A 20835-nucleotide genomic window follows, 5' to 3' on the forward strand; every position below is an offset into this window, starting at 1 on the left:
TGCTGTACTGATTTTCAGGTGTTAGCACTTGGGGGAGCTGCTCAACACCCCCCCCCCCCCACCGCCATTCAGGGCTCAGTGAGTGATGTTTATCCTGTTTATCCGGTGAGGCCACCATGAGGCTCAGTGGGGGTTGTTTACCCCGTGAGGCCCCAGGAGGAACAACCACAGTGGCAGCAGCCAGCTCTGGAGCCCTGGATTCAGCTCCCGCAGTAACTACAGAGCTCTCAGTCTGCAGGGGCCTGGATGCTCCGGGGGTGGGGCTGCTGATCTGCTCAGCTAGTGGCGGGGGGGGGGGGGGGGGGGGGGGGGGGGGGCGGCACGCCCGGGCGCAGGAGTGTCCTTGATCCTGTTTAAGTTTGGGTCAGGGGAAGGGCCTGAGGGTCTCTGGGCCCCTCCAAGCTGAGGTTCATGGAATATGAGGACTAGAAGGGATCCCCCCTTGAGGTCATCAAGCACTGTGATTCCCAAACCTAGCAAAATGGCTAAAATATAGCCCCAACGTCAGATATACAAAATCAGAATCTCTGGGGGCGAGGCCCAGGACTTTCAGGGAAAAACATCTCTAATTCCAACACAACTGCCCACAATCAGGGGCAAGTCCACTAATCAGCAAGTGAGTAAATAAATGGCCTGGGGCAAGACTTCAGGACTTGCACCAGCACCCCCTGCACCACATGACACTGGTAGGGGAGAGTGAGCTTTATAGCACAGGTCTTGGGAAGCCAGCCCTCCTGGGGTCCGGAGCCAGCCTACGCCTGAGGCTCCACGGGCTCACTTCACAGCCCAGCTGGATATGCATGTCACTGGGCAACTGTGACACGAGCTTGCAGGTGACACCAAGACTGGCAAGCCCAGGCCCTGCTGCTGAGTTCCCAGTAGAGGTGGGCAGAGAAGGCACATCCATGGGGGGCACCAGAGTACATCGTGGCACCGGAGCCTGACAGGCTGGGTTCCAAACCCCCTCTGCCACACACCAATGTGGCCTCAGGCAGGTATGAATTGGCTTTCTGTTTTTTTTTTTTTAGAACAATAAACAACAAATGGTGACCATTGTACTAGAGAATAATACCAGATAGGGGATCCCCTGGTGGCGCAGCGGTTTAGCGCCTGCCTTTGGCCCAGGGCGCAATCCTGGAGACCACAGATCGAATCCCACATCGGGCTCCCGGTGCATGGAGCCTGCTTCTCCCTCTGCCTATGTCTCTGCCTCTCTCTCTCTCTCTCTCTGTGACTATCATAAATTAAGAAAAAAAAATTAAAAAAAAATACCAGATAGTATGTAGATAAGGTTAGCTTATCAGAACTGTGCAGGATAGTCCAGTGTTGCCCAGATTTCTGTTTTTTTGCTTGCCACTTTTATGATTTTTGCCTAATACCACCTGTATCATTATTCGCTTTACAATTTTTAGTGCATTCCAATTTTTTAAAAAAATATTTTTATTCACCTTAAAATGACATATCCACAAACTAAAGGATTTGAAAGTTACTGTTTTTTCCTAGAACACATGAAAACATATAAACATTCAGATTTTAAAAAAAAAAAATTTATTCATGAGAGACACAGAGAGAGAAGCAGGCTCCCTGCAGGGAGCCCAATGCGGGACTCAATCCCGGGACTCCAGTATCACACCCTGAGCCAAAGGCAGACAATCAACCGCTGAGCCACCGGGCATCCCAACATTCAGATTTTTAAAATGACTGTCCAGGGTCTGCTACATCAACTGTGGAAGATGCTGATGTAGTGCATCTTCATTCCTGCTGTTCCTCATCCCAAGGCCCACAGGGGAGAAGATGAGACCCACATTCAGGCCTGCACCCAGCTTGGTTATCTCCCTACAACACAACTTGCTCTCCTTTTCCTGGATGGGGTTGCCTGTCTCCACCCAGCCCACCTTCCCCCACCCCCCACAACAGGCCCCTCCTTCCCTTTGTCTTCCCGAGCCTGCACCTTCATGTACCAACCACCAGAGGGCGCTCTGGGATCAAGACTCAGCCTACTGAGCGGTAGGCGATCCCAAGGTTTTCAGGGAAATTCTTCAGTCTCAAGTCCCTGGGGCTCTGGTTCCAAACGTCCTGAGTCTTACACAGCGTAACAGTGGCCAAGAAAGGCAGAGACGCATGTTTCTTGACTTCCCGGCTGGGTGTCTTTACAGCTGACCAAAATCATCTTTGCTACCACCACTCACTGGGGCACTTGCCGTATGACAGGTGCGGGGCAAGCACTGGACAGATTTTGCCTCATTTAATCCTCACAAAACCCAGCAAGGTAAGTACCGGGACAGAGGGACAGAGGGACAGAGACATACATAAATTAAGTGGCTTGTAACTTAAATTAGTGATTTAAAGTGAGGTCACCCAGTTCACAGGTGGCAGGGCCGGGATTTAATCCCAAGGCAGTCTGACTCCCAATTTTGCCTTACATTTGGGTTCATGAGACAAACTGCAGACACAAGACATCAGGGGATGGAGGGTCAGCAGCAAGGAGGACTGACAGGGCTTAGTCTAATGAGTTCATGGGCCAAGAGTGTCACCATAATTCTAAGTTGTATTAACAGCCAGAGGGTCTGGATCCTGGGAGGTGGAGTCAGCGCAATCCTGGGGCTCTCAATCCCAAACCAGTCCTGTGATCCTGTGCCTAGTTCTGAGGCTGGACCTGAAGAGCACCACGGCAACCTTGAGCATTGCTAGAGGGCACCGGGAGGGGTGGGATTGAGGGCTCACAACTATTTCCAGCATGGAAGGGCAACTGGAATTCACCAGACAATGGTAAAGGAGCTGTAAGCCTGCTCACTTGGAGGGCCATGGAGGGAGGCCGGGCCGGCACAGCTGCACCATCACATGGGGTTTATCAGGGCCTAACAGAGAAGGCCAATGTATCTTCCAAAAACTGGAGCAATGCTCTGGAGGGGACATGTGAGGTCTTGGGGGGAAGACTTAGGCCATGGCTAGAACCTCAAAATGAGCATCCCAGGTGAAGAAAAGCAGAGCCCAAGGCCTTGGGGAGGAAGAACATTCCTTTTGGACTGAAGATTATGGAGATTCTGAAAGATAAGAGTTGAGAAAAATGAAGTATATAAAGTTTTGAGATATGGAGTGATTTGCCCAAGGCCAGTGGCTAGTTTTGTATAGAACAGGTGGTCCATCCTGAAATCCCATGGTGAATGGGTAAATGCCAGCCTATGAGGGCATCTGGGCCCAGATGCTGGACAACAACCCATACTTCAGTGTCTAAAGACATACTTTAGAAGACCTCTAAAGGTCTTCTGATAGCTCTGTCTTGAGGAGAGGCACAGAAGGTCTCACCAAGTAAAGAGCAAGAACTTTCTCAAGGACCCCGCTGGGAAAGGACAAGCCTTTAGAATTTTCTCAAGATCCCTCAACAAATCTATAGGGTGAAACCAAGGAAAGTGCTTGGTTAGACTGATAGAAAACAAAAAGTAAATGCAGTGAGTCAACTCCTTAGAGGATAGACATCATACTCTACTAAAGGAAATCACGCTGAATTTAGTAATCAGTTAATTCCAGATACAATATTAGTCCCACAGCCAGGTACTGGGAGATCAAGTCTGATCCGAACAATGCCTCCAATAGCTCATGATCTAGGGAGTGGCCAAGTAGTCACAGATCTCTAGCATAAGCAGAGATGAGGCTAACTGGAGAAGAGATGTTATTGCTCTTGAGAAAGGAGCCATAAATTATGACTGACATAGCCAGGGAAGGTTCTAACGAGCAGCCATCTGAGCTGGATGTTAAAATTGAGCTTTCGGTTTAGCACAGAGGGAAGGGCCAGGCAGGCTAAGGGAAAAGCTCAGAGTCAAGGCCTAGAGGTTTAAAGTATTTGGGCAGTGGTGGGTAGTCCCAATATGTTGGGGTTGGAATGGGGCGGGGGGGCCTTAGGCATTCAGACTAGGGCCTGGAAATGTTCTATGTCCACTGAGGGGTGTGAGTGATGGAGTTAGTGGCAGAGAGGCAGATCTCAGGGGCAGTATGAAGTTTGGAGTCAGACAGACCTGCTCCACCACTTAGGAAATGTATGATCTTGGTTAAGTTATTGAGCCGTTTATGCCTCAGTCTGCAAAGTGGGGATATTACCAGCATCTTCCCTCACTGAACATTGAGTACTAGAAGAGATAATATAGGTAACATGTTTAGCATAGTGGCATAGTAAAGGCTCAAAAGTTGTTATATATTTTATCACTACTATTAAAAAGGCAGATCGTTTTGTAGTATCCATAACCATACACTTACCCTTCCTTGTTCAATGGCCAAGATAAAAAAAAAAAACCATCACTCCAGCTAGGGATAAGGAGGAGCTAAATGTATTATGGCTGTAGTTCTCAATAGGAGAGAGGGTGATTCCCCCCACCTAGCCCCCCACACAAGGGTACCTCTGGCAATGTCTGGAGACACTTTTGATTGCTACAACTGGCATTTAGTGGCTAGAGGCCAGGGATGTTGCTAAACATCCTACAGTGCACAGGGCATTCTCCACAGCAAAGAATTATTCACCCCCAAAAGTACATAATACCGAAGTTGAGAAACTGTTCTAAGGAAACATATGTGGGCTTTATGCAGTACTATAGCAGCTGGGAACTTGCGCTAAGGGAGAAGTATACTTTTTTTTTTTTTTTTTTTTTTTGTCTTCTGAACAGAGAAGTCTGGACTCTAACCCAGATTCTTTTTTAATTTTTTAAATTTTATTGGTGTTCAATTTGCCAACATATAGAATAACACCCAGCACTCATCCCATCAAGTGTCCCCCTCAGTGCCCGTCACCCAGTCACCCCCACTCCCCACCCACCTCCTCTTCCACCACCCCTAGTTCGTTTCCCAGAGTTAGGAGTCTCTCATGTTCTGTCTCCCTTTCTGATATTTCCCACTGATTTTTTCTCCTTTCCCCTTTATTCCCTTTCACTATTTTTTATATTCCACAAATGCATGAGACCATATAATGTTTGTCCTTCTCCGATTGACTTATTTCACTCACCATAATACCCTCCAGTTCCATCCACGTTGAAGCAAATGGTGGGTATTTGTCATTTCTAATGGCTGAGGAATATTCCATTGTATACCTAGACCACATCTTCTTTATCCATTCATCTTTCGATGGACACCGAGGCTCCTTCCACAGTTTGGCTATTGTGGACATTGCTGCTAGAAACGTCGGGGTGCAGGTGTCCCGGCATTTCATTGCATCTGTATCTTTGGGGTAAATCCCCAGCAGTGCAATTGCTGGGTCGTAGGGCAGATCTATTTCTAACTCTTTGAGGAACCTCCACACAGTTTTCCAGAGTGGCTGCACCAGGTCACATTCCCAGGGAGAAGTATACTTATGCCAATAATAGCAGTTATGGCATGTGGTTTTGCTTATTTACAAAGAGGCACCATTCTGGAGTCTACATTTATCAGATTAAATACCAGGGTGAATACAAAACAGTAGATAATCCAACAATGTATAAAAATAATAATATGCCATGACTAAGTAGGATTTAATCCAGATAAGCAAGACCAGTTCAATATTGAAAAGTCAACTTAATCCGCCATATCAATAAGTGAAAAAAGAAAAGCCATAGATCATATCAATTGATGGAGAAAAAATTTGACAAAATTCACTTATTTGTGATTTAAAAAAAAAATCTCTCAAGGATGGATGGCTCAGTGGTAGAGTGTCTGCCTTCGGTTCAGGGCATGATCCTGGGGCCCTGGGATTGAGTCTTGCATCAGGCTCCCCATGGGGAGCCTGCTTCTCCCTCTGCCTATGTCTCTGCCTCTCTCTCTCATGAATAAATAAAATATTTTTTAAAAAAATCTCTCAGCACGGAAATAGAGGGGAACTTCCATAAAAATCTTAAAGCTTATATCATACTTAGTAGTGAAAGACTGAATGTTCTCTCTATAAGATGAGAGACAAGGCTAGAATGTTCACTCTCACCAACTCTTTTTTTTTTTAACACAGTGCTAGAAGTTCTAGCCATTGCAATAAGAAAAAAAAAAGTACATAGACTGGGAAAAAAAGGAAATACAACTATTTATATATGCAAACAACATGACTATATACACAGAACATTCCAAGTAACCTTGACAAAAACTCACAGAACTACTGAGTATAGATAGGTTGCAGGACACAAGATTAACATGCAAAAATCAATTGCATTTCTACAGACTACCAATGAACACATGGAAATTGAAATTAAAAACACATTACCATTTAAAATTGCTCCAAAGAAAATTAAATATTTTAGGTGTACATCCAAAAAAACATTTACAAGATCAGATAAATAGCTAAAATAAAAAATAATGAAAACACCAAATGCTGATAGAAACTGGGTCACTCACACATTGCTGGTAAAATGTAAAATGGTACAGCCACTCTGGAAAATGCTTTGCAAATTCCTTTTAAAACTAAAAATGGGCTTACATACAAGTCAGCGATTTCACTCTTGGATATATATTCCACAGAAATAAAAACTTATTTTCATGCGGGAACTTGTATGTAAATGAATATTCATAGCAGCTTTATCTGTAATAGCCAGACCTGGAAACGATGCAGTTTAACAATGGTTAAATCAACTGTGGTACATCCACACCATGGAATATGACTTTGCAATAAAAAAAGACAAACTATTAAAACAGGCAACAATTTGAATGATCACCAACGAAATTATACTGAGTGGAAAGCAGCCAACTTCAAAAGGGTACATATTGTGTAATTCAATTTATATGACGTTTGTGAAGTAACATAATGATAGAGATGAAGAACAGATTAGTGGTTGCCCAGGGTTGAGGATGTAGTAAGAGCGCAGGAGGTATGTCCCTATACAGACAGCATGAAGGAGTCTTGTGGTGATGGCACAGATAAGCATCTTGACTGTGTTAGTGGAAGCTATAAATATGATAAAATTGTTTACAGCCACACACACACATACACACACATACACATGTGCACATACAAATGAGTGCATATGTGACTGAAGAAATCCAAAAGAGTTCTATATATATTGTGCCAACATCAGTTTCCTGGTTTTGGTCATGTACTATAGTTATATAAGATGTTAACATTGGGGGAGCCTGGAAGAAGGGTGCACTGGACCTCCCCATACATTTCCTTGCACCTGAATCCATAATTACTTCAAAGCAGAAAGTTTTAAAATTTCTAAGACTAACTTTTAAAATATAGCACTAAAGAAGACTGTCCAATGGCAAGTAAGCCAGGAAAAGGTGCAGGACAACACTAAGCATTAGGCAAATGCAAATTAAAACCACAAAGAGGTATTACCCTATACCCATTAAGCTGGCTAAAATTTAAAAGACCATAATATCAAGTATTGGTGAGGATATGGATGGAGCAACTGGAGCTTTTATAAATTGTTGGTCAGAACAGAAAATAGCGGAGTCACTCTGGAAAAACAATTTTCCAATTTCTTATCAAGTTAATATACACTTACCATACAAACCCACAATTTCACTTCTAGGTATTTACCAAGAGAAATGAAAACATATGTCTACATAAAGGTCTGTACATGAATATTTATAGCAGCTTTATTCATCCTAGCCAAAACCCAGAAGCAACCCAAATATCCACAATTTACAAATGAATAAACAAATCATGGTTCATCCATACAATGGAATATTATTCAGCAATAAAAGGAAAGAAACTACTGATAACAAGGCACGATACAGATGAATATAGAAAGGATTATGCTAAACGGAAAGAAGCCAGATATAAAGGCCTATATAATTAATGGCTGCATTTATGTGACATTCTAGAAAAGGCAAAACTAGAGACAGAAAAATCAGATCAGTTGTTGTCAAGGGCCAAGTGTAATGGGGATGGGATTGACTGCAAAGGAGCACAGAGGAACTTTTTAGGGTAAAACAAACATTCCATATCTTGATTGAAATGGTAGTCAAATGCATTTGTCAAAATTCATCAAACTGTATACTTTGAAACAGGTGAATTTTATTACCTGTAGATTATACTCAAATTTTTACCCCCCAAATGGGGTGGGGGAGACCAATGACCAAGGATCTAGTAGAGTGCACCAGTTAAAGATACGCAGTTTCTTGCATATGTCTGCTATAGGCAGAGTCTAAGGAAGCGAACCTACTTAGCAAAGAGCCCCAAGTTTAGGGTCCCAATTCAGTTCACTGTCACTCAATTTATGCCTCCAGCAGTTCAGTGGGTTTACATTGAGGGCCCTTGTTACCCGGAAGGGGAGATTATAACCATTAAGTGTGAACATGAGCGGAACAAAAATGTGAAGAGGCAAACAATCTAAAAAGTTTCGAATGCTCTCCACAAAGGAAGTGAGCAAAACATGATTATAGTGAATAAATGCAAAACCACACAGCAAGTAAAACTGCTTTGGAGTCTTGGTTTTCTTCAATTCGGCTAATAATTCAGAAAGTGCTTTATAAGCTCTCATGCCCCGGCGGTTTAGAACATTCTCTCTAACCCTCACAATAATTCCTAAAGGAGGACCTCCCTCCTGAGGCTGTAACAGAGAGGAGGCGGCAGCCAGTGCCTTTGGGAAGTGCTTGTGTCCTGGAATAACAAGGCTTGCCTGTGCATCCTAATTCTGCCACTTACTGGTTGATGACTTGGAACAGTCACTGAATCCCTCTGACCCCACAATTCCAGAAATAAATATTGATAATCAAAAGCAGTCATAAAGCATTCCCTGTCTTCCTCTCTGTAAAGTGCTATACTTCAGAAGTGTGCCTCGAGGGCTCTGCTGTTGAGTGGGTATAATTCAGTAGCCACCCAAGACTGGTTTTCAGATCATCTTAGAGGCAGCTAACATAGTCTTGTTTTCCCTCTTAATGTGACAACAAAGGATGAGAGTTATCTCTTCTGCTGCTCTAAAGTCAATTTCCCTGCTTCAAACATATATACATGCGTGGAAGGGGTAGGACTTCAAGGAATTGGCCTATATGATAGTCAGGGTTGGCAAATCCAAGACTTACAGGGTAGGCTGGCAACTCTTGTACAGGAGCTGATGCTGCAGTCTTGAGGCAGAATTTCTTCTTTCTCATTGAAATGTCAGTTTTCCTCTTAAGGCCCTTCAACTGATTGGATGAGGCCCACCCACATTTTGAGGACTAAGGCAACTGATTATAGACATCAACCACATCCACAAAATACCTTCAGAGCAACACTTAGAATAGTGTTTGATTGAATAGCTGGATTATTCAATATTACAGCCCAGCCATGTTAATACAGGAAACTAACCATCATACCTGTCAAGTACAATCATCTGACATACACAGACAGGGTTGAGAGTTCCTAATCAAGTTTTTAGGAAAAGCAGGAGTAAGCTAAGGAAGGGCTGAATTGTCTAACAGAAAAACAACTACCTGGCCCCTTTCTTGGGAACTCTCAATTCCATAAGTGGTTCTTTTATTTGGACTACTCCCCCGGATCATCTCTGTGACATAAACTACAAACATTTTGACCTAGTCAGATCTAGTAAAGACATCTGAGTGATATTTTTTTAAAAAGGCAAAAACAAAGATGCAGACTGCAACCTCTCAAAAATAAAAAATAAAACTCGTTTATTGATAAAGGAAAAGTTTAACACATGATACATGTGCAGAACACAAAACAAATTCTTCTATGAGCTCCTGCATGATCTACATCTCTACACATACCATGCGAGAAATAGACATCCATGTAGGCACATACACAGTATAATATACACGGCACTGTCTGGTTACCAAGACCTGGGGATGATAGTTTCTCATATTCATTTTATTCACACATTCATTGACGTGGTTTACAAGAGAGTCACATAATTTTATTGTTCACTAAAACAAAACAACTTCCCCAGCATCACCTTGATTGAAACAAAAGAACATGGCTTAAAACAGGCACCCTCCACCCTCATCCCCCACTCCTCCTTCCAGTAACCACATATCAGCACCACTTACATCCCCTGGCCTGAAAATGGCCCAGTGGTACAAAGAACAGGGAAGAAATATCACAAGCTGATGCTGTCAGAGCAAACAGCCTTGCGAACAGCGGGACTAATTAAATTATCTAAAAGTATTGATCATGATTGCAAGCACAAACTACACCCTCTCCTTTTCCCCTAATGGTCTTGGAGATTTGTAATGTACTTTGGAAAATTTAATTCTAAGGCAGACTTTGGAGCCGACTCCCTAATCACGTTGTGCCACTTGGACTTTGTGTCTCTGCTGGAAGGAAGTGGCTTTGTGTTCCGACCAGGGCCAATGCCGGGGTCTGCCTTAACATCTGACTGGCTATGAAATAAAACCCACTGATGTGGACTCCTCTGCTGTGAGTAGTGAGTAGAGAGAGCTGTAAACAGAGATAAAGTGAGATTTTGCACTTCCAGAAAACATGAGGTGAATATGTAGTGTCAAACAGAGATGATATTCTATAATTCAGGAAGGGAGACATTTGAGAAGAAAAAAGGAAGCCAGAGAACAGGGCAGGGGGACAGATTTCCCTAAGATCCCTTTCTGGGATCATCACTTTAAGACAACTGAAAAAACTGCAAATTGTACCTTTCATGGGGGTAGAGTAAGTAGTGAGCACCAGCCAATGAATTTGGCTGGAGAGGTGAGGGGAAGAGAGGGATGGCATGAGCTGCAGGTTCCGAGCTAAGACACGACACACATTCACATACGGCTGGCCTGCGTTTGTGCAGGTGAAGGGCTCCTAGCCAGGTGGACAGCAGCACAATATAAATAATGACACTTGTAAATGTTGACAATGGCTAGAAAAATTAAATAGAAGACACCAGATCACATTCTTCCCAACGAATACCTGCATTCCGACTCTTCCCAACAGAGTGGGAAACCTCTTGACAGCAGCATATGCAGGAAGGAACGAGGGGCTCTGAGAAGCTACCTCTAGGCTAATGGAAATCTGAGGCTGCACTGGGGAGGCTGGGGAACAGACACAGCGCCTAACAGTTATGGGGCCAGAAAATCCCACAGTTTGCCTTTGGCCCTGCAGATGCAGCCTCACACTCCAGAGAGCCTTGCTCTGTTGCTCCTTGATCAGACTTCTGCTTATGCTGGGCCTTTTTTGCCAGGGACCAGAGCAGGACACAGGGAGAAGCTGGGCAGCTGGTTCCTGAGGGGCAATGGGAAGAAACCAGGGAAGGCTCTCCAACTGAAGAAGCCTCGTGGGCAGAAGAGTAAGCTTCCCTGAGCTGGCCCAGAGGGCTGCTTCCAGGAGAAGAGAAAGGGCTTCCTCTCACTTCCGTCTTCTGGCTGACCCTTTACTTGACACCTAAGTGCTAGCAACTGCACACTGAGAAAGGCCCACTCACAGGATGCCCTCACCCCCTCGGCCTGGGTCTTCTGAAGCAGCAAGAGCACAGGGAAAAGACCAAACAGGGAGAAGGCTGTGTCAAATTAGCTTCCAAAAACCCCGAAGCTAGCGCCATCTCTCCTCTCACCTCATTTCCCAGGCTAGGGACCCTGAAGCAATGAGGCTACATTTTGCTAAAGACCTGGGGCCAGAGGACCATAGTTATGCACCACCCAGTCCTCAGGTCCAGTCTTACTATTCACCTGGACAGGACGGCCTCTCGCAGCTTCCTGAGTCACAGACACTTCCACCACAGAAAATGTGGGGAGGACACACATCTGATCCCTTTCCTCTGGCACACGCCTTCTCACTGAAAACAACTCTAAGGACTGCCGTGGAAAGACGGCTAGATCCTGGGGCTTCCAAACAGAAGAGAACAACCCTTGAACCCAATCTGGTAACTTCTAGGCCTGAGACTTCATAGGGCACGCCGTTGCCACCTCCAGCTGGAGTCTTGGTCCTATAAGCCCCTATTGGCAACTACAGAAAGGGTGGTGAAAAGTATCGTTCTCCTCAGGGAGTCCAAGTCACAACTGATCACATGTCCCTTAGTTAATAAATTATTAGTAGGTTGGGAGTCACTGTAATGACAATTTGGCTTTGGAGCAGAAGAGAAAGGTAGGGCTGGGTCAGGGGATCACAGCCCTTACGAGCTTTGGTGAAACACACAAAAAACATGAGCCCTGATGACGCATGCTGCTCTCCAACTTTCGAGGTGAACTGCATCTCCAAGTAAGCAAGAGGCTGGTAACAGCAATGGAGGATGACCTTGTCCACATGCATGAACACACACACACACACCTCACCACACACACACGCACACAGCTCAGGGGATGGAGAGTTCATGAATGCCCTTCTGAATAGTTCTCACACTAAGAGGCAAGAAGAGACAGCTCAAACAAGGCAATGCACCTTTCTCTGCTTTCTCTGCAGTCTGTTCCCAAATCTCAAGGCTGACCTTGAGGTGAGCCATCACTGAGACTATTTCTGACACTCAGGGAGGCATGCAGGGGAGGGACGGGGTCATAATTAGTGTTTAGAACACAAGGGACCAAAGTCCCTACTGAGTGGTTCCCTTTAGAAGTCTAGGTCATGGAGGCAGCTTGGGGCAGGGCACTGCTTCTCCCTGTCCCTCGTTGATTGTAAACGACCAAGCACCACACATAGTATCAGACCAGCTGCTTCTTAATTCTATGAACTTAATTTCGCACTCTCTGTGCACACTGGCCTCATCTTCTCATGCACGGCAAAGTGTGGGTGTCTCCCCAACATACTGGAGACTGAACGCTACTGTGCCATGTGCCTGTCAGGGGCTGAGGCTGAAAAACAGGCCCAAGTGCACAAAGCACCCATCTTGTAAGCCTCCTGTGGACAGAAGCACATCCCACGTGGCCATTTTTTCCTTGGCCTAGTGCGCCGGCAAACATATCCTGAGTCCTTCATATCTTCTCAATATGAAATCAGGCTGGTCGATGGGAGGCAAAGTCCATGCCTCCCCACAGAGGTACACATTTAGATGATCCTGATTAAAACCTTTGGGGTACTCAGCCAAGAGTGCTGAGTACCAAAGCACACATTTCCTGGAGCAAGTTTCTTTTCCGCAGGAGAAGCCTAGTAAAAGTTTACTAAGGAAGGAACAATTCATAATAACCCCAGATCTAGAGACAGAGTCTAAAAACAGAAGCTAATTTTAAATAAAATATAAATATTTTCAATTTAGGCAGCACTTGATATCTTTCAGAAGCTAAAGCAACTAAGAATATAACATCGTGACCCACACAAGGAATTCAGAGAAGGTGTTGCTGAGGGTCACAAGCCAGAGAGAGTAAAAGATTAAAAGCTCCAGCTTTGGGGGCTGGTTTTAAACTACTAGGTAGGTCCAGGCACCTCCTGGATACTTGGATAGCTAGGAGGATACTGAGGTAAAATATTTGGGAGAGGTATGACAAAGAGAGAGGCCTAGCCTTATAAAGAGAGGGTGGTTCCCACTCATTTAATCCAGGCCTGGGCCTGGAAAAGAGAAAACATGAGGTGGGATGCTAAGATTTTTAAATAAAGTGAGCTGTGCAACAGGAATAAATCAAATGAGGTGGGTCAGAAGGGCGGGGTGAGTAAGGGAAGAGACATCATAAAGGAAAACAGTTGAAAAGTTCTGGGTTAAATAAGTACAAATGCACAGGGATGGCATTGCCACTAAGAGGGACTTCTGCATATCTGCTACCCATCCTCTCCTCTGCCCTCAGCCCCACCTGGCCCAGGGTACCTAGGTGTCAGCTAGAGGGGTTCCCCGACAGCAACCCTGCCTTCCCCCAGAGCCTGAACCCTACCCGAGGCTCTGGGGCCAGGTTCTGGGGAACACACAGAGGTGGGGTGGGTAGCTGCAGGGAATGCACCCAGATTGCTATACAAAGGCACTGGTGGAGTTGATGAAGATGGGAGCATTGCTTGGCTGGATCAGCTCGTAGAGGGCTTCATATGTCCCCACCACAAAGCCCACGAAGCCCAGGATGCTGATCAGGGCGTCCTTGGCGATGGTGAGGGGGCTCATGCCCTCCGAGTAGTACGTGGTGATCTCCAGGAGGGGCGGGATGATGAGGGCCAGGGCGCTGCTGCTCACAGACCCCACCAGAGAGATGACCAGGTCCAGGCGGGGGATGAGGATGGCCAAGACGCCTGTAGGAGAAGAGGACACACCTGTTCAAGACTACCCAGAGCTGGAAGAGACCTCCTCACTGCTGAGCAAATTTAGCAAATGTTCTTCCTCTAGAATGGAGAGCTCTGTAGAAACCCAGACATTATCCAGTCCAATCTCTCATTCCACAGATGAAAAAACAAATGCCTATAGGTATGGAACAACCTGGGTCTCACTGCAAGGTTGGCAGAACTAGACTAGAACCCAAATCACCTGGCTTTTGGCTTTTCCTGCCACAGAACATGACTTCTATCTTTCTGGAGCAAAGGAACTAAATTACATTCCAGGATAGTCTGGTCCCCACCAGAGGAGATAGGCTAGAGCAGAAAGGGAGGTGGACTTGAGTGGTCATTTTTGTACCACTGAGGGTACCTCCAACACTAACATTTCTACTTAATGGACAAATACCAAAATGGGGGGGGGGAAGCTGTCCTTCTGAATGGTATCACTATAACCCCATTTCACAGAGCATTTCCCCACAGGGCAGGGAGAAGCAATTCAGTGTATAGGCTGACCTGAGAAGCCAGGCCCCACACAATGACTGCATGCCTACGCCAGGACAAGCTAGTGGCTCCCACACCTGAAACTTAGCTGCAGGTGTACATGAGGGAAGTGGAAATGATGGAGAAGAATGGCAGACTGCATTAGGAAGCCTAGCTTCCACAATATAGCCATGACTGCCTCGCTGTCCAACTAAGAGAAGGAGGCTTCACTAACTGCCCTTACTTTGGTGGCCACTGATTCCGCTGTTCCCATCTGACTCAGCCTTCCACTGGGGGTGAGGAGTGAAGGCCAATGTTTCACAAGTTTATGGAGGATTATGGGCTCTGGAATTAGGCTCTTGTGTTTAAATCCTGGCTCTCTCTGAGTGACACTGGGGGAAGTTATATAGCTGCTTTCTGTTCACCGGTTTTCTCGTTGGCAAGATGAGGATACAAATGGCTCCTGTGTCACAGAGATATCATGATGATGAAATGAGCTGACCCAGGCACTTAACAAAAGGCCTGACATACAACAGGCTCATAATATAGCTCATATAATCATTGCTAGTATATATACTGTTGCCCAAGAAAAGTGCACTAATAACTCAGTAGTAATCAAATGTATTTTGATGAATTGTCTTCCCCCCCGCAGGCTCCAACTGGAGATCCTTAGCACATCCTGACCTTGCTGATTCCCACCAGTTACATCTTATATGGGGGCTTCAGTTCCTTTGCTCCAACCTCATTTCATAGAGCAATTTAGCCAACTCGTTCTGAGGAAGGCACCACAGTGGTGAGATTGCCAGAACATCTCAGTCTAAGGCAGCCAGTTTTATCCTCAGGTCAATTCTCCTCCTCTGATGGACTGTCCGCATTGATCACTGCTTCTCTGAGCACAAGGGCTGGGTTGCATTTAGAAGCCAGGTTTTATGAGAAGCGCTTGCTTTTGAGCTGGAATAGCACTCCGTTGCAATAAGAGGAGAGGCACATGGGACCAAGACTCACCAGGGCAGAGAAGGGTCATGCCTCCTTGTCTCACATTTACCCTGAAAATGTATCAACTTAAATGAATTCAGTTCCTCATTCACACTGGCCACATTTCAAGGATTTAACAGTCACCGGTGCCTAAAGGCTACCGTCCTGCACAGCACAGATCCAGAACACTCCCATGAAGGCAGAACCTTTAGTGTCTGGTAGACAGCACTGTGAGGCAGCCAATCATGGGCTGAATCTGCCTTGGGTCTATGGGAATATAACTTGGCAACATTATTACTATTGTCCCCAAAGAGGTTAAATTATAGAAAGTGACAGAGTTGAGACTAGACTCCAGGACCTCAAGTCCCTGGTACAGTCACATCACAGAGCGGACAATTAAAAATGCAGAATGATACCTGCAGGAGGGAGAACAGAGGAGCTGGCTCATCAGCAGAAAGATCCTGTCTGTCAAGAACTGCAGAGTCAGATGCTGGGTTAACTTTTTTTTTTTTAAGATTTTATTTTTTATTCATGAGAGACACACACAGAGAGAAGCAGAGACAGGCAGAGAGAGAAGCAGGCTCCATGCAGGGAGCCCAACGTGGGACTCGATCCCAGATCCCAGGATCACACCCCGAGCCAAAGGCAGACACTCAAGCACTGAGCCACCCAGGTGCCCCCCTGGGTTAATTTTTGTAGGAAAACGTTGCAATAGTTTAGCAGAGAATTGGTATACAATCAGCCCTGACCTCTCTCAGCTTTGTAAAGAAGTAAGACAAGGGTTTTGAAGCCTGATGACAAAAGGGAATACAAGGATATTGGGTCTCAGATCTGCCTCTGCCATGGTTTTACAGCCCTGCGGCAGGCAATCCCTTCCTCTTTCCCCATTCTAGTGTCCGGCCATAATGACAATTATCCACTAACACCTTCACTGTTCTGAGGCCTTCAGAGAGTCCACAAAAAATGTAGGCTTTTAATTTGCCCTCCAAGTTAAAAATAGTCTGTTTCAGCCCTTAGCTGTTTCTAAATACAGTTGGTGATGCCCCTCAGATCTTCGGGGTTGAATCTGGAGGAAAGTTGAAAATAAATTGTAGGCTGATGACACAATGGCATTCTCATCGTGGACAACCAAATGCTCAATAAGAGTTGATCTGCTGTGTGACCCAGAAAAGGACACCTGCCCTCTCTGAGGTCTGGGTCTACATCTGCCTAATGTCAACCTCAGTGATGGCTCCCTTAGTTCCAATACAAGTGAGTAGCTGGCAACAGCACTGGGGCAGCAATCAGAACTGAGCCCTGAGAGAAGCTGGTACAGGAACATGGTAAAGAGTATAGGTTATGGACTCAGAACCTGAGCTCTAATACCAGCTCCATCACTAGCCAACCAGCTACTTAACCTGCCACTGAATAGTGACGGTCACATGAAACCATTCACATAAAGAACTTAGAGCACTGAGTGCACAATAAATGCTTCATAAATGTAAGCTAATACAATCACCAGTCCTAGCACAAATAAGCTCACCATGCAGAGCCTCAGCTCAGTCACCCATGAGGTCAGGCAACTGTATTAACACTGCATGGTCACTGAAGTCTCACTCAGCTCTGAAACACTAAGGAACTATACAATGCAGGTTAAGTCACTTAGCAATGTGTTCTGGGAGATGTCCCTCAGCTCACTGTCAACTGGGAAGTACCATGTACAGCTTAATGGTGGCACAGCAAAGCAATGGGGTTCCTCTCCTAGAACACATGGTCGTGCCAAAAACACAGCCTCCAGCCTGCCTGGTTTTGTGCCATTACAGGGAGTATGAGTTTTTCTTCCAGTGCCAGCCCCTGGTCTCCATGGATGCTCCAGCCCACTCAAGAGAAGGGAGGCATTTCTCAGAGACAATGAGCCCGAGGAGAGAGACATCGGATGACCTGTCTGGCCCTCCCAGCATTGAGTCTGCCATCCCCCCCTCCCTCCCTCACATTAACCTGAAGGACATATGGTACTTAATGATACGACTTAAGTGAGATCAGATGTGCTCAACTCTCTGATAAGAATTAAGAGGAAACAGCAACAGAAGCTTGTGTGATTGCAATCTTTTCTCAGATTGGACAGAGATGTTCCACTTCATCATGACATTTTAAAAGCAATCTAAAAATTTGTTCTTATTTTTACTACAAAGAATATACAAGATAAGCTTGCTTAACAAAAATATCTTTAATAGAGATTTTTAAAAGTGGCAAAACATTTCTCTTAAAGTCAGGATCATGGGGCTGCAAAGGGAAGGCCCTCTTCCTGTTCTGGCAGGACCAGACACCACAACTGAACCTCAAATGAAGCTTGACACTGGAGAAAGATAATGAGGGGTGAGGGGAGAAGGCAAGAATTGTAAGCCTCCCACTAATATGCTGCCGGAAGAGGAAGACAAAAAGACCCAACCAAATTAGCCCAAATAGCCCAAGGGCTCAATAGCAGGGGTACCTGTTTTGCCCCTACACAAAATGTAGCAAACTAGTTTTAGCTAATTCCAAAGATGGGAATCAGATATTTAGGAAAAATGTGGGAGCAAATAAACCCTCTTCTAGCATGGTGTCTTTACTCTGAGTTAGAGCCCTCTAGAAAAAGAAACTCAAGAAGAAAGAGACCTCAGGAAGCAGCCAACCAGGAATATCCTGCCCTTACTCTCTCCCTGCTTCCCAACAAGAACAGCCCATAGAAAGAGGAGGACAGCACGCTCCTCACTGGCAAGTCCACTGCCTTCTGCAGCAGCCTGGCTGTGGCATGCACAGCAATGGGGGCTGAGGACAACCCTACTAGCCCACGTGATTAGTCAAGAGGGCTCCAATGGTATTACAAAACATCTTCCCTTTGGGTTAAGGGATACTAAAAATAGGATCTTTAAACTGCTGAAGCAACACAAGGCAACGTTCAGAGAAGGAACTGACTGGGATTCTAGAGCCTGTGGCTTTAAACCAGCAACAGAAAAGCTGATTGATGCGCCAGAAGAAAAAGCACTTAAGAGAACAAACACACACTTCCAGAAATATGTTGGACACCAATAGCCCTGTGTCCGGAAGCTCTTTTTGCTATTTCATCATGATTGATGCTGGTGAAGCCTACCTATGTTACTCTAAAACGCCTAGAAATCTACCTTTAAAATTAATAACAGTCTTGAACACAATATATGTAATGGGAGTATAAATTAAAAGCACAAAAACAAGGAAAACCACCTACATGTCCAACACTAAAAGAGAGTTTAGTAGATATGACATACCAATATACTGGAATATCATGTTATCATGAAAATATTTATGAAGGATATGCATATTCATGATATAAAATATAAAGCAAAAGACAAAGTTCTATGCATACTATGATGACAACTATTTTAAAAATGCACCCATGATGATTAACACCAAAGATAAAATGCAAAAAAAAGTCACTTTGTTAAGTCCGTGGGATATTCAGAATTTCTTCAAGTAACCCCAGATCTAGACACTCTTAAAATGTTTTTACATTAACTTTTTTTTTGAGCAATATTTTGGTAGAAATTTAAAATCAGGCTCAAAGCAGATGTGCAGAATCACAGAATCACAGACTTGAGAGAAACCTTAACAATCAGATACCCAGCATGTCTCTGTAGCTGCAGGATAGAGAAGTGTGAAAGGCCCAAAGGTTCTGAGGAGCCACTCTGTTTGGACCTGGAAGCTTTATGTTCGATAGGGTCTGGCTGCTTGGAATGTTCTACAGCTGTGTATTCCAGTCCAAACAGACCTTTTTAATACGGTTTTATGGTTTTCCATCTTCAACAATACATTTTAGAAATGTTTACTTCAGCAAAGTAAGATGCTTCATGTGGCAAATGCCACAGAGAGTTAGTACAAACCACTGAAGGACAGGTGGAATGCCTCGTGAACCTCCAAAAAACTACTTTTTCTATACCTCTGTGCTCCCTCTGGAGCCAGCCTCTTCTAGCCTCTCCTCCTACACAGACTGTGCACACAGGTGACCTGCTAAGTCTGCAATGCAAACATATGGCCTGGAAATAAATACCATTCCATATGCAATCACAACAAAATGAGCACCATTCCCTAACACATGTATTCCCCCTACCTCTCTTCTCCAACAGTCTAAAATTAAGCACCAAAAAGTAGACAGCAGTCTTTGGGGAATGGGGGAGAGTGGTGAGAAAGGTGAATTACAAATGGAAAGAAAAAATGAGTCTGGACCAAATTCCTCTGCTCCCCGTTGGGAGTGGAGAGTGAGGAAGGGGAGGAAAAGTTGGGGAAAAGGACAAGAATACACCATAAATAGCAATAAAACAAACTGCTGTTAAAATTTATGGGTATAATTGAAAACAATCAGTTCTAGCAAAGTTCTAAAATCATATGCCAATTAACTTTAGGTAAAAAAGATCTGAAAGTACAGAAAAAAATAAAAACAAAATGAACTCACATAAATACATTTAAGTTGGTGCTACAGTGAAATGCCTCTACTCAATCCCACAATCACTTCAAAGTCTCCGGGGAAGGTAAGAGAAGCCCGAGTGCTCAGAGATGAAGAGGCTGCATCATTTAACAGGCTGACCATGCAATGCTAAGTCACAATAGATCACAGAAGGGGAAAATAACTGAGTGTGTTTAAAGATCAAAAACAGCTTATATCCTTTGAGCATCACGCTCTATAAGAGAGATGAAACCCTCAGACAGAGTCAGGAGAAGCAAAACAAAAATCAAGAGACATCTAAGGATAGCATGAGGTCTGTGAATCAGAGACTGCTGGCTCCTGTGGGGCACAGTGGAAAGAAACTTGGCAGGAAGCAAGACATATGCTACCGGAGGCTAAGCCAGGCTTGAGAAGAAAATGGGGCCAGGAGAGAAATCAGGCCCAGCATCGCTGTCCCAGCTCTTCAGGCAGGAAGAAATTGGTATCTAAGCAGTTAGAGCATATGTTACCTAGACAGACCTACCTTTTCTAGAGGAACCACTGTGAAAAAAGCCAATTATCTGAACTATCCCCACCCTTTCTTTCAGTGCCCTTTGGATTCCAGAATGAGAGCAATGAAAGCTATCATAAACACTATACACATGAAAGCTGTTTCTTCCACACTTAGAGATGATCCATCCACAAAGAAACATATACATCTGAGTCAAAGCATCGAGAGTTGGAGGCAGAAGATAGGAGCAAAATCCAGAGTACCTCAGCACATATTAAGGCAAATTACTGGAAAAGTAAGATACATTATATTCTTTCCTTCTCAGTTGCTCTGGGGTAGCAGTGGCCTATAGATAGCTCCAGGCACTGGATTAGCAGCTAAGTGGGCTTCTTCTATAGGCTGGACTAGATAGGG

General features: G+C 44.8%; 1 protein-coding gene and 1 long non-coding RNA gene across 7 annotated transcripts in view; one reads left to right on the plus strand and one right to left on the minus strand.

The window, feature by feature from the left end:
* The window catches only part of SLC36A1 (solute carrier family 36 member 1), a 107288-nt gene that overhangs the window by 38977 nt on the left and 47476 nt on the right, over positions 1 to 20835 (minus strand). For 3 of the 6 annotated variants that reach the window (XM_077895820.1, XM_077895822.1, XM_077895819.1), the window contains one exon: positions 9535 to 14020. The exons of the other annotated variants lie outside the window; for them this stretch is intronic. In XM_077895820.1, the coding sequence (XP_077751946.1) occupies positions 13749 to 14020 (272 nt within the window). In that variant the 3' untranslated portion in view covers positions 9535 to 13748. Of the gene's footprint in view, positions 1 to 9534; positions 14021 to 20835 lie in introns of those variants that run through there. 6 annotated transcript variants of the gene reach the window in all.
* Positions 866 to 20711, plus strand: LOC144312786 (uncharacterized). Its single transcript, XR_013378398.1, has 3 exons — positions 866 to 995; positions 2157 to 2269; positions 20519 to 20711. It is a non-coding gene; the product is annotated as an uncharacterized LOC144312786 (long non-coding RNA).

This window comes from Canis aureus, chromosome 4, assembly GCF_053574225.1.
Source record: "Canis aureus isolate CA01 chromosome 4, VMU_Caureus_v.1.0, whole genome shotgun sequence".
Classification (NCBI taxonomy): domain Eukaryota; kingdom Metazoa; phylum Chordata; class Mammalia; order Carnivora; family Canidae; genus Canis; species Canis aureus.